A 14,496-nucleotide genomic window follows, 5' to 3' on the forward strand; every position below is an offset into this window, starting at 1 on the left:
AACCTAACTTATTTTAACTTAACCTAGCTTAATCTAACATAATTAATCCTTAACTAATATTTACAAAAGGCACATTACAATTTTCTGTGCTTAGCCTCTATCCACTCCTACCAGGCAGGGAGTTTCAAAAAGGGTGCGGATTTTAGGTCTGTGGGATGAACTCACGATTTGGCAGGGCCTTAAGAATGTGGCCAATGGGGAGGTTTTACCCTGTTGGTAGAGATGCCGAATTAATGGGTTGGGGTGGTCCTCCGTTCTTTCGAAGAACCTTTCCATTATTCTGAGAACATGTTCTCGAAGTGGTTTGACTTTGGCTCGCCTATACACTTCGGCGTTTTTGCCGATCTTTCTGGTTTTCCAGTTGTAAGACAAGTCTGTGCAATGTCTAAGGATTCGGCGTTCGAATGACTCGCATTATGCCATGGCTTGGTTGGAGCATGAGATCCAAGTTGGTGCTCCGTAACAGATAACGGGTCTAATCAGGGTCTTATACAGTGTCAGTTTGGTTTTGGTGCTGAGACCTACTGTCTTGCGAAGAAGAGAGTAGATGCCACTGACTGCACCACGTGCCTTGCTGATAGCGAGCTGGAGGTGGGGTTTGAACTTGAGGAGTTCATGCAGGGTTACTCCCAAGTATTTGATTGAACTAGATCTGCTCACTGTGGTGTTCCCGATTCTCATTTTGAAGCGTTTAGCTTTCTTGTGGATGCTTCTAGAACCTAAGTATCTAGATTTTCTCCTAAAAGTACAGATTTGCGTTTTTCCCTCGTTTATCTTGATTCCCCAACTACGGTGGTACCTGCAGAGAATTACAATGTAGTTCTCAACCGATTTGGCTGCCCTGTTGGGGTGGAGGTTTGAAGCGAAGATAAGCGTATCGTCGGCGAATTGGATGAGGTCAACGCCATCATCGGGGATCGGAATGTCAGCCGTGAAGATGTTGTAGAATGTTGGCCCAGAAATGGATCCTTGCGGTACACCCGACGTTACCGGCAAGAGATCGGAGAATTCATTCCCCACGCTGACATAAAAGTGCCTATCTTCGAAGAAACTTAGCGCAAGTCTAATTATCGGGACTGGGAATTCATTGTCTATTAATTTGTATATAAGTCCGTTTATCCACACGGAGTCGAAGGCCTTTTCTAAATCTAACGCACATGCTACTGTGGGTTTGTTGTTGACATTAAGTCTTGAGACAACAGTGTCGTGAAGGTAGCTCAGTGCGTGCTGGGTTCCGTGTTTGGAGCGGAATCCGAACTGGTGGTCAGGGATAATTTTGTTGAGGTTGCAGTGCTGGACTAGCCCAACTGTCCATGCTTTCTCAAACAGTTTGCCAAGGTTGGATAATAGAGAAATGGGCCTGAAATTGCTTGGCTCACTGGAAATGCCTTTTTTACGAATCGCAATTATTTTTACAACTTTCCACGTGGATGAAAAGTAGCCATTATTAATACAGTTGTTGAAAACTGCTAATAGGAATTTCAATGAGGCTCTGGGCAGATTCTTTATTGCAAAGTTCGGGATTTCATCAGGCCCGGCTGACCTTTTACCGTTGAGGTTTTGGGTTAAGTCGGTGAGTTGTGGTAAACTCAGAAAATGTTGCGATTCCGTTGGTTTAACTGAGGTGTTGGTTGTGGTGAATTTAGTGAGTTTCTGGGAGTTCTCAGAGACGAAGGCCTTGATTGTTGAATCAACAATCGCTGATATAGCCGGGTTGTTTTGAGGCGGAGGGGAATTGAGCTGAGTTTCAAAAGATTCCGCGAGAACTTGCGCTTTCCTAGCATCACTGCAAATGTGCTCCCCGTTCTTGTAGAGAGCGATATTACGGGATTTGTGTCTGCCGGTTAGCCTGTTGATATGCTGAAACATATCTGGGCCGGGCTTAATATCTGCTAGTTTCCTTGTTAGTTCTTTGTTGCGGAAAATCGCCACTCTTTGCCGAATTATTGTACTCAGACAATTAATCCGGGAATGTAATGCTTTATACTCAGCATTAACTTTATTTCCGTGTTTGTGGAAAATCCGTTTGAGTTGCCTACGCCATATTTGCCTGACTTTCAAGTGGAGCATGATATCGTGAGGGACTGAGTTATATTGTAACTCCTTAACTTTGATAAGCCTTGTGTTTCTGCGTGTAGCAGTATTAATGGCATCAGTGGCCAAGGTGATGGCTTCGTCGATCTCTATGTCCGATAGATTGCGGTCAGTTGCGAGTTTCTTCAAGTTCAGCCTTGGTGCAAGGTCTGACTTGAATTTGTCCCAGTCAGTGTGGGCGAAGGACCTTACGGTGGTCATCACTCACTTTCGCAGTTGGGAGGACGAGGAAAGTTTAAGTAGTACTGCGAGATGGTCAGACATGCCTGGTAAAGTAGTGCACGATATCACTTGAAAGTTCTGTGAAGTTTCCTCCGAAAGGAGGAAGTAATCAATGGTTGATTGACTACTGGGTCTTGTCGGAGAGTCTGGCAAGACCAAATCGACATAGGCTGGCGAGCAAGGGTCTTGGATCCATTTAAGCAGGGTTTCCCCATTTTTATTTACTGCCATATCGCCCCAGGAGGTGTGCCTAGAGTTGAAGTCGCCACCGAAAATGAGGTACTTGTATTTTAACTGGAGATTGCCCAAGATCTTAAGATCTTGTCCCAGTTGCTCATTCCGAGAGTTGCATTTGATGTAGACGGAAACTACCAAAATCCGTCTACCATCAGTGGTTTTTACTATTGCCGCCGCGGCGGAAGAGGTCAGCAGGTTTTCAATGACGACTTCCTCAAATTCATAGCCTTTCCTGACTAAAAGGGCAGCGCCAGTGTTGTTGTGATTCCGGATAATATTATACCCGGTGAATTGCACGTTATGCCGGTGAATTGCACGTTATCTGCTTTCAGATTGTTAATCAACACTTGGGCTGTGGCACGTTGGACGTGTGAGATCAGGGACGCGGAGTTAAAGGTGACGATATTTAACTCCATAAATTCATAATGAGTTTTATAGCGGCGAATTGCCGCTGCTCATTAGTTGAGGCCGACGCGATAGATTGCACCAATTCGCGGAAAGCATTTGGTGCGGGGATGGGAGCAGGTTGTGCTGCCACTCTTGGTTGAGTGTTTCTGGTAGCTTGAGCGTACGATACGCTGGAATTGATCAAGCTTTGTGACAGTTGTATCACTGTGCGCTTGACTTGGGAGCTTTCATTGGGTCGCTTTTGTTTGGCAGAGGGCTCCAAAGTCGCGATGAACTATCCCGATTGCGATTTCATCGGGAGGGCCGGATTTTCGCTATGCAGAAACTTGTCTCTGCGCGTAACCAGGTTCGCAACTGTCTTTAGTTGGAAATCTGGGTGCTCTGTTTTTAGTTCTTCCAGGATGTCCACGGGGTCCGTTTCCCTGTGGAGTCCGCGGATAACTACAGACTGGGTGCGAAGGGAGGGAGGTGTCCTAGTGGTAGCATTAAGCCCCTGTTCTTTTAAAAGCGCGAAGACCTTCCCGTGATCTTCCGCCGTTTCAGTCCTGTCAGCCCTCGTATTTTTAAGGGACGCTTTTAGCCCCTTATTTTTCAGGAGTTTTAGAAAAGAGGGTACGTTTAAACCGTACCCAGTTATAGCGGGGACTTGGACTTGGTAGGTTGGGTGCTTGGGGGGGGGGGTAGCCTGTTTAGGAGCGGTTACAGTTTTTACACTAACCTTTATCTTGTTACGTTTCCTCCTCCGCACGAAGTTGAACGGGTCACCTTCGTCGTTGACTTCGGGGTTTGGTGATGGTGATGTGTCCATCTCGCACTCTTCGTTGACTCTTGTTGAGTCCTCTATTGCTGCTGGTGCTCCCCCGCTGTCGATGACGATCGGTTCACGACTATTTCTTGCTACACTGGTTCGCACCGCCTCTTGTAGCGCTGCTACCTCCTGTTTTAGCTGAATTATCAGCTGTTGTTGGCAGTTGCTGTGCGAGGGCTGCTTTCTCGCCTCTGAGCTCTTCAAGCTCCTTCCTCAGCGGGTAGTCGTAATTTTCTGAGGGGCCCGTGCTCCCCTCCTCCTCAGATGATAGCTCCCCAGGGAGTGCCATTTTAGACCTCTTGGCGGACATTATTGCCCCCAAGCCCGTCCTCAGCTCTTCTCCGAGTCTTCACACAGTATTAACTCAAATTAAAGAAAAACAATTAACAATAATTGCACTTTGGTATACAGTGTCTCAATAATATTGAGATGCACTGCATACTTCAATCAACTGTACTTCCTTTTGAGAGTACTACACTTAACACTTCACCACTTTTTTTTTTTTATTTAAGTCACTTGTTTCCTTTCACCGTGCTCCGTGCCACGTCTGTCCGCTTCGATGTCTCGGAGCGAACTCGACGCTTGCTTCCCGGTCACCTCGTATTTATATTTCCTTAAAATTGTTTACATAATATACATATGTTCCTTATCTTCTATGAAACTATCTAATATATAACACATATTAACATATCGTTCTTATCTACGTAAAATACTATAAATCCGTAGATTATATTATCTTTTATTACGGCCAGCGAATATGCGCAAATGCATCTTCGCAGGACATGTTGTGAAGGAAAACGTTTAACCTTAGTCGGGTACGACTAAATATGGAAAATGATAAAGACCGAAATATTTATCAGGGTCATACGGAGGAAAGAAGATGCGCAGATGCATCTTCGTTTATTATTATTTAGAACCAGGATTTATGCTGGTCGTTAAAAAATGCCGACGGTGCGGACGGCTCCATAACTCCATGTATTATAGCGATCATACAGTAAATCTTGTGTTCGGAATAAGTTTTCTAGCCATCCCAAAATTAAACATGATTTTATCGCCTTAAAAAACGTAAGCACTAACGAGACAAATTTCCAATCATCAACTCCATAGGCGTGGCCCGGTAAAAGAGCATAAGAATTTCGTTGGACATACACACCTGGTTTGTGCGAAAAGAGATCCGCAAACAAACTCTCCCTAGAGTTAAATTTACTGAGTCTCTACGAAAATCCTGAAAAGTGCCCCCTGTATCAACAACATTGCTAGTAATCATTAGGATCTTTTCATCAGCTGTTCCGTTACAACATCAATATTCTTCAATTTGAAGAAGCAACAGATCCTACTACATATCCTATAACAGATTTAACAAGTGGAGTTCCTCACTAAGTTTAGCAAAAGGGAACCTCACCCAATGAAGAGCTTTAGCTTCGTTCTCTACAGAAGAGTAGTGGTCAAAAAACCTCATAATTGGATAAAAAAATGGAAACTGCTAACAATTCGGCCACGAGGAATTCTACTTTCGTCCATAACATTCGTGTAGAGCCAGCCATGACCTAATCCACCGACAATTGATGGGACGATTCAACCAACGAAATCTGTAAAGGCAAACATACAGCCAACTACAAGGAATCATGTCCACCAGGCCATCAGTAAAAAATTCAACAACAACACAAGGCCCGCTCATGGCGGATTAATAACGCAACCATAGCCACTCCCCCATAGACCCACCTCATCAATCACTCACTAAATATACACAAGCCAAACATATACCGATATTCTGTGACCCTCTCAGCCCGACCACCCTCTACAAAATCCAAATCCTAATGGCTCTAACAAAAACATTCTGCACCTCGTAGTGGTCAAAGGGTAGTATCGCTCCCAAGGTGAAACGTGGATTGGTACCCACGATGGAGCATAAAACTTGGGAAACGCCTGGTGAACTAACACCAACAGCTCTACTACCAAACCCTATCTTCACCTCCACGTGGTGACCGCTGGGAGTTCTTTCTTAACGAAAAGCTGCAGACGGAGAAGGATGAAGGCGAGTCTCCCGCGCCTAAAAACGGGACAAATTGTACCAGCTGGTCCTTCAGGTTGGGGGTTGGGTAGGGCTGACAACCCTATATGGAAAATAACTTGTTACGAAGCCATAACAGGAGCCTCGGACTGGACTGATGATACAACGACGAACCCGGCAATGACAAAGGAATAACGATTTGCGCATTTTCTGATGGAACGTACGCTTCCTGTACAGAGATGGAGCTGCCAAGCAGTTAGCCGATACCCTGTCCCAATATAAGGGTGATGTAACAGCGTTACCGGAGATGCGTTGGACAGGCACCAGTTTCCTAGAGAAGAGTCGCTACACCATATATTATAGCGGCCATCCAGTAAACCATGTGCTCGGAGTAGGTTTCTTAGTCAGCCAAAAAATGAAACCAGATGTTATCGGCTCTGAAAACCTAAGCGAACAGCTTTGCATTCTGCACTTCCGAGGCAAATTTAAAAATATAAGCCTCACTAACGTTCACGACCTTACAGAGGAGACTGTAGAGTTGGAGAAGGAGACCTTCTACGAGGTAGTAGAACGAACCCTCAAAGCCTGTCCTAGATATGATATCAAATTCATTCTTGGGAATTTTAACAGCCAAGTAGGCACAAAACCCGTATTCAACTGACTACGTATTGAGCAAACGCCGCCACCATCAGAACGTATAAAGGGGTCAATAAAGACTCGGATCGCTATCCTGTTGGCATAATGCTCCGAGCTCGTTCAATCAGGTGAGAGTTAACACTGAAGGCATCCACAACACAGCCCTCCGCAACACTTATAAGAGGGAAATGGATGCCGCAATAACCGCAGTCAACAGAGGTCCTGGAGATGAAACATCAACAAATGATCTTCACAATCACCTGAAGAACGTTATCGTAAATACGGCCACAAACATACTTGGCCTCAGCCGGAAAAAGAGTCGGAACGGCGTGATGATTTCACGATAAATGTAAGCTAGCAACGGAACGGAAGAACGGTGCATACCAAGTAATGTTGCATTCTCAAAGAACGCGGGCTCACGCGGCGACTTATCACGAATTGCAGCGAGCGGAGAAAAGTACAGGGAGCAACCGCACCAAGAGCCGAAGTTTTACCAATAAGTCAGCAGGAAGAAGCCTTACACATCTGGATGCTGATCGTACTGAGACAAAGAGGGAAATCTATCTGGGTATTTACTTTCAATTAAATTGATAGGTCATTGCCATTTTTCAACCTAAGTGAACATTAGAAGACATTACTGGCCAATATAGACTGGCATCACTATCTCGTTGATATAGAACTCCGAGCTGAAATAACAACACCACCCTAAATTGCTTTTGCCAAAACGCAAAAGTCATCCCTAAAAAATTTTCCGTAAAATCTGCAAGCAAAATGAGGGCCACAATAATCGAATCTAGTAGATACTCTGAGCATGAAACATCCGCAATGAACTTTACAACCACCTGAACAACGTTATTATTAATAAAGAATGAAATATGTATATTTGGCTCCATTAACGAGAAAAGATCCAACCGATAATTACGATGATTACTGTAAGCTTGTAATGGAAGTAAGTGTGCTGCTTACCGAACAATCTAGCAATATCAAAGATTGGGCGCACGCGCAGGGACTTACTAGGAAGCCGTGAGTGGAGAAGCATTTTTACAAACAGGAAAAGGAAGGCTCGGCAAGGAGCAACCACACCAGAGCAGTAGTTTGTAATGAAAGTAATGGAAATAGGACGATCAAACGACCAACCTGAGTGCCCGAAGACGACCTAGAGGGAAGAGCTATCCCAAAATCTAAAAAATACGCAAATACTGAAGCTTCATCAAAGTACTCGGTTGACATGTTCTTGCACGCCCTTGTGCTAGGCAAACTCGGGAATGTTGGTAGGGGGCGGAGGTCTTATGAGCGCTTTGATCTCTTACGTTTTATTTTTACAAAATCAACGTGTCTATATTGATGTGTGGGTCCGCACCGGAACTAAAACTAACCAAACGAACAAGGGTATTCGCGACGCCTAATGAGATAAACCAGAAAGCGAGCTAAACCTGGAAAATAAAAAAAAAATCGATCTGCAAGCCGTTTCGATCACGCTGCTCCCAGGGCAGAGGTGAGGCAGTGTCTGATGAGTTGCCTTTGCCCTGGTAAGAAACCGTAGCCGTCTTCGTTCCTCTTTTACTTTTGGTAACTTGGGTGTTAAACCCAAAAAGAGGAGACCATGGAGTGGGAGCAAGTTGCTCTCCATTTAGTCCGGTCCGGCAAGTCGGTGCAAACTTAGGATTCCCTAGCCCTAAAAAAATAAACAAAAATTAGTAAACATATTTTTGAAATATACCCGATTACTTTTTGACTAATCCCAAGATTTTTCCAGCGAGAAGCAGAAGAATTTTTCCGTAGTTCTCCTTTTCCAAGTAAAATAAACAAGGTGGTTTCTCGTAGGTAAAAAATAAAGTTTTTCTCTTCCTTGTTTTCTTTTCTGAGTCTTCTCAGCGCTGCACACGCGAACGAAAAAATGTCTCTTACAAGAACACGAACTCCTTTCTCTTCGAAAGCCTCCTCATCATCCTCACAATCCGCTACTCTTTTTCCGCCCTTTATACCCGGGAAGGATTTTATATCCTCGAAGGCGGACCGTGGACTATATAAAAAGAAATTTTATAACCTGACGACTCCTTCTCGAACGAAATAGGAAACACTCGGCACCAAGCAGGCGAATTCCTAAATTCTTACAGAAACGAATAATTTATTATCCCAGAATCTGCACGTTGCTTAGCAGTCCACGAATGGGTCCCGATGCCCGCTGCGCTCGCCTTCAACTTCGAGAGATCATGTTGCAGCAACATACGCATGCGCATACGGATGCGGCAAATCATTCCCCTCTGTCACGATCTATTTGCCCGAATGCATTCAATAATGTGCAATCTGCGGCGGAAGTTAAGGCAATTGTACATTATCGAACGCATTATTTGAACAAATTAATCCAGAAAAAGGCGAATGAATTTCACTTCCGTCGCAAAGCCACGGTCATTACAAGTTTACCAGCAGATAAGCAGGATGTAACCATATAAACCCCGATGCTTCTCCTGCCGAGACAAAGAAAGATGTCTGATTTCTGATAGATTTCTTTGAGGTTTTGCCAACCAAAGACGATGGATAGATACTGCAATCAACAAGCATGGAAGAAACGGTTTTTAGAACTCATTGGCTTAAAAGTCGCCAGAAGCCGATGTACAACCGAACTGGTTAAGTATGGAGGCGGATAACTACATCAAACAGTTGAACAATATCCCTCTTGAAGACCCTTTTTGCTTTTCTTGTGTTTTTCGGGTGCCAAACTAAGGGGAGCACTAACATACGGTATATACCACGCTTCGCAGGCTCCTGGTGCTTCGTTAAACTTTTTTTTTATAATTTGTAAATGCAGTTTCGAGAAAAATGCATTTTAAAATTAGAATGGGATTATTCACCATCAAATCTTAACTGACCATTAATCTGCTATCCTTAGTCCATAAACCTTTGATTTCTTCAAAAACCACATGTAAGGCCATGGCTTCACTTTTCGGTCTTTTAGCGAAGTCATTCGACCGTCGTTTGGGCCGATAAATTCGCGCTTCATTATGACGATCGAAATAAACCTATGCAATGACATAATGAAATCGGCGGTGGTAAAATGACTTGTGTGGCCGGGGATGACCAAAAAAGGAGATTTATCACAAAACCTAAAGAGATAACGAAAATGACCGTGAAGGTGTAGTCGCAAATATTGTAGCTCCATCGAAGTGCTCCGTTGATACGTGCTTGCAGTTTTGGGAATGTAAGGGCAGGGGGTCTTTCAAATACTTCGATCTCTCCCGTGTAATTTTCATAAAAATTGACGTGTCTTTTCCGGTGGAAATTCTCGCGCGCCTAATGAATGAACCACACGCAAGCTAAACCTGAAAATGAAATGAAGAAAAAATAACGGCTCAACCGCGCGCGTGGAACTGCATAACATCGGACCTGAGTGCCGCGATCGAAAAGGAGAACCCACGACGGATCACATCCTTGATCGATGTTCCTCCTACCTCAAATGTATGATGAGGTGCGATCTGCGAGGTTCTCTTCCTGCCTTTACATCCTCACGCCATTAAATTGGAGGATGCCCCTTATTAGAGTGTAATTTGTGGGTTACAAATGCCCAAATCAAGAAGAAGAAAAATAAAACAATAAAAAAGATGATAAAAATAAATAATGAAAATAAAAGTAATAATAAACTTTATTCGAAATAATAGACTATAGAATAACGGAAAAAACCATAATTAAAAACAAATCAAAATAATAATAATATTGCAACCAAAAAACAAAAATATGGAAGAAAAATGTTACAAATCCCTCCCCCAGAAATCTGGTTGATTACATAGTGTTATTTTACAGGTTGGTTTCTTCATCTAAATAAAATAAACACAAAGTTGCTCTTCTTTCTGTTAGGAATTTGAAGTACGAAAAAATTAAGCAATACCAAAAAAGTATGTTCATTTTATATAAATGATTAAAATACTCATCGAACACAATCCATTGGTGCGTTCCTTCTTCTTCACTTCTTGCCAACGTCGTTTTGCACGGAACGCAACCTGCCGGACTTCTGACCGCCAAAAAGATACGTAAACAGGCGTTCAGATACTCGCAGCAAGAGAAAGCTTCGTTGTTTGATTTTTATTGTTGATAATTTCTTGTTAAGAAGGTTTCACTTTCTTTTTGAACGGTTCAGAATAAACTTTAAATTGTTCACTATTCAACGTTCTTTTCAATAGAATTCCTGTTGTCTTCAAGTAAAACGTTCGCGTCTTCTCTACAATAAAATCCTCCACACGTGCTACTTGCCTTAGAATTTCGATAACTCAATTTGGTGTGAATTTTATTATAGCTGACTGAACAATAAACCCGCACCTATCACTTTTCTAGGGGTTACGCTTTCACGCAGAAATGGTCTTTCGTTTGTTATAACGCTGCCCTCCGCGGGATTAAACTCCAAAAGTACTTACAACTGTTCAGAAACGCAACCTCCTGTTTTCCAATCCAATCCACTTTCCTGCTCTAAAGATCATGACGAACTCCCCATGTCCAGCTGATTAACTGTCCATTCCATCAGCCGGTCCTGGTGTGGTTCTTCAATTCAAACTCCGCTGGCCTTGGCCTTGAGCTTCAAATTCATCGTCCGCTCAGCCACTAAATGCACGCAAATTCGTTCTTGCCCAGGTCAACTGATGAATGTTCGATTGTAATAAAGAGTTGAAAGTTGTTCAATTGAAATTAGATTCTTGAGTTTAGGGGATAGCGGCCGATTGCTGAGTTTTTTCAAAATATTTAAAATAAAGAATTCTAAATGTTAAATGTTGGATCTAAAGGAATGTAAGGATACGAATTACGCAATTGAGAGAGGTAATTGGGAATGCTAAGAAGTCTTAAAATGGGGGAAAAGAAATCTTACGTGTTATTGAGTGCACTCTCTCGACAGAAGGAACTCAGAAAAGGCGAATGACATACCATCCATGACGCAAAGCCGCGGACACTACGCCTTACATACGCCTTTCCGGACGACTTTTCGATATTCCGAAAAATCATTTTGCCCAAATATGCTCCCCCATATTGAGATCCAAAAAAAATGATTGCACGGGTCCAACACACGGGATGACCCCCTTAAGGTCTGCTACACCGAACCAATGTTTGATTGTTTGCAACGACGGAGATATAGCTCAGCACAGCATTTATAGAGGTATCACTTTGCAGAGCACCACTTCCAAGACAAAGACGCCAATCTTTTGTTTCTTACAAATAAAAAAACATACGAGTATCTTAATAGCATAAGGACCATGAGCCATTAAGTTTAACTGTATAATATTCGGATTATGATTTTGTTGCAGTGAAAAGAAATAAAATAGAAATTTAAGCAATGAAAATTATATTTATTTAATTCCTATATACAGAGCATATTTTCTACATAGTAGATGATTTAAGCACGTTTCTTCAAAAGAAGAGGACCTCCCAAGCTGTTAAGTCCTAGGGGCAACGAAGCCAATCCTGGAGCGGCAATAATATTTTGACCGAGAAGTCCGGAACTAAGACCGATAGGAGCGATTCCAGCAGAAAGTGGAGAAAGAGCTGAAGCAAGTGGAGCAGCAATTGAAGTTCTAAGTACTGGAGCGGAGAGAAGTGGAGCACCGATGACTGGAGCAGCAATGGAAGCACCAAGAACTGGAGCAGCAATTGAAGTAGCAGCAAGTGGGGCAGCAATACGGGTGGCTAAAGCTGGAGCGCCAATTGAAGCACCAAGAAGTGGAGGAGCAATTGAGGCACCAAGTAGAGGAGAAGCGGCAAGTGTTGCAATTGGGCTAGCTGAGGCAGCGGCAATAAGAGCAAGACTCAAAATAATGAATTTCTGAAATGAAATTATCTTTCAATAAAAGGTCCTTTATTAGGAATTTATTAGGGATTTTACAATTTTGATATGTTTCGTAAGTTTCTTTCTTCGAGACGAATAGTAACTGATACCATTTTCGTCGATAACGCACTATTTATATGCAAAGTTCTGATCTAGATGTATCTTAACTAGATTCAAATTTACATGTCGGGGCCCAGAGACGCTTTTCTCTAAACACCCGAACCTGCTGGTCAAAATGATGCTCATAGAGAGCAAATTTCATCATAATATTTTTCTTACGTTGGTACGTTCTTGTTTTTATTCTCATCTCATATAAAGTGTGAATAGATTAATTTTCCTGAAAATTTTCGAGATGGACTTTTTTAAGCCAAATTTCCTGATAAGGAATACATACATATATCCGAGCTCATAATCAAAGATCTTGAGTCATCGATATCAACGAATGTTCTTTGCAGTTTGGATCCAATGCGTGAGAACAGATTCATTTGCAATTCAAATTTTCAAATTGATATTCATGAGATGTGCGATGCTACAATTTTTTATATGTTTTTTGTGGCTACCATTCAATTTGTTTTGTGGTTTTAATTGAGATTCTATTAGTGATAAAATATATTCTTCTTTTCCATGAATTTTATTAATCTCATTGGAAAATTACAATTTGTAAACTTTAAGTTGGTAAATTGACTTATCATGCTCTCCTGGAACTGATTATCTTTTAGATGATTACTTACAGCTATTTTAGTGATAATTTTCTTTGTATCGAAAAACATGTGATACATTGAAGACAGAATTGCAGGAACCTCTAATTATAGTAATGAAGTATTTTATTTGTTACATGATACTGCTCTTAAGGGAAAAAGGCAAATGAAAGCAGATAAAATCGCACCTTTTCGATTATGGATAGAGACAAAAGTTACATTCGTCGGTAAATGGCAATGTTTGATTATTACCTTGATTTGGCCCAGGTACTGATTCACAGCTATTATTCGTTCATTTACCCAAGCTGACGACAAATTCACAGCTCAAAAAAGAACAAATTTGTCGCAACACTACTTTTTTCACGAAATTACAAAGTTCACATTGCACTCTACACATGGGACCACTTTATATTTCCCGGAAATTATACTTGAATTCTTGAGAGGTACATTTTGATTTAGTTGGGCCTCCGACGAAACATTTCCTAAAAAAACTCGTGCAAATGTCTATGCTTCTTCGCTTTTTTTGTCTGACACGTTTGGTGCTGGACACACTGGCTGTTAGATCATGTGAATAGAGCCATATAGACACATGCGGCAGCTTTCTGTGCAAAGTGACTATTCCTGCAACTCAGAGAGAGATCCCGTAGTTGTAATTAGCAAAATGGCATTTTTGATAAACTGCGACTTTTCAGAAGAAAAAAAAAACATATGAAAAGACAAAAGGAAAAGTCTAAAGGGAGTAAAGTGAAAGATTACCACAACAAAATGGTCACAGAATACCGAAAGGAGGTTACCGCTGGAAACGTAGCAGCAACGGTGGTAATGTTTGCAAGGATATCGTTTGACCTCCGATTCCCCGTATTGAAAAGTGAAGCGACGACAAGACGATAATAATTAGCAGCTGACAGGGAGTATCTTGATCGATTCAGGTTAGGTGGTTCTTCCTTTACTGTTCATATCATTGCACACCTGAAAACACTGACCATATCGTGTTCTACTGTTCATGAGAGGTTTGGTACACTCTCTGAAAGCTCTAAAAACATCGTCAGGGAAGTGCAGAAGTCGAGGTAAAATGGTTGCTCCGTAATCAAAAGATTCAGGCGGAAGTTGGAAAAGCGGAACGCACAAAGAGGGTCCGAAGTGCAGGGGACTTGGTCACTTAAAGCGATTGGGATCAAAAAAAGTACACCGCAATAAACTACGCATCTACAAGATATTACTTCGTCCCGTGCTACTTACTGTATGGATGCGAAATGGGAATCTTGGCTCAAATGATGGAAAAGCAGATGGATATCTACGAGAGAAAAGTCCTCCGAAAGATTTTCGGAGCCGCAAAAGAAGAAGATGCCTGACGAACCAGATACAATAATAAATTGTATGAAATGCTTGACGATGCACCAGCATCGACACTGATCAAAACCGGAAAATCGCAATAGACTGGCCACATCGAACGAAAGCACAAGGGAAGGATTCCAAAACTAATGCTAAAAGGCAGAGCCGATGGTAGCCGACGAAAAGAGAAGCCAAGAAAATGTTGACAGGAATCAGTAGACGCAGATTACAGATCAATTCTAAGATT

The 14,496-nt window shown here is 42.2% G+C and overlaps 1 protein-coding gene across 1 annotated transcript; it reads right to left on the reverse strand.

Moving 5' to 3' along the window:
* Nucleotides 1-11,728: 11,728 nt before the first annotated feature.
* Nucleotides 11,729-12,989, reverse strand: LOC119647718 (nuclear pore complex protein Nup58-like). Its single transcript, XM_038048811.1, has 2 exons — nucleotides 12,951-12,989; nucleotides 11,729-12,216 (listed from the first exon to the last, which is right to left on the reverse strand). The coding sequence occupies exons 1-2, from the start codon at nucleotides 12,987-12,989 to the stop codon at nucleotides 11,791-11,793; spliced, it is 465 nt and encodes a 154-aa protein (XP_037904739.1). The 3' UTR covers nucleotides 11,729-11,790.
* Between the last annotated feature and the right edge of the window lie 1,507 nt (nucleotides 12,990-14,496).

Source organism: Hermetia illucens, chromosome 2 (genome assembly GCF_905115235.1).
Source record: "Hermetia illucens chromosome 2, iHerIll2.2.curated.20191125, whole genome shotgun sequence".
Classification (NCBI taxonomy): Eukaryota; Metazoa; Arthropoda; class Insecta; order Diptera; family Stratiomyidae; genus Hermetia; species Hermetia illucens.

What these genes read in the sequence shown, in the direction of transcription:
- LOC119647718 (XM_038048811.1), bottom strand. Translation starts at nt 12,989, where the DNA reads ATGTTTTTCGATACAAAGAAAATTATCACTAAAATAGCT. An exon ending in AAATTATCACTAAAATAGCT is followed by an intron (nt 12,217 to 12,950) that starts GTAAGTAATCAT and finishes ATTTCATTTCAG; the next exon opens with AAATTCATTATTTTGAGTCT.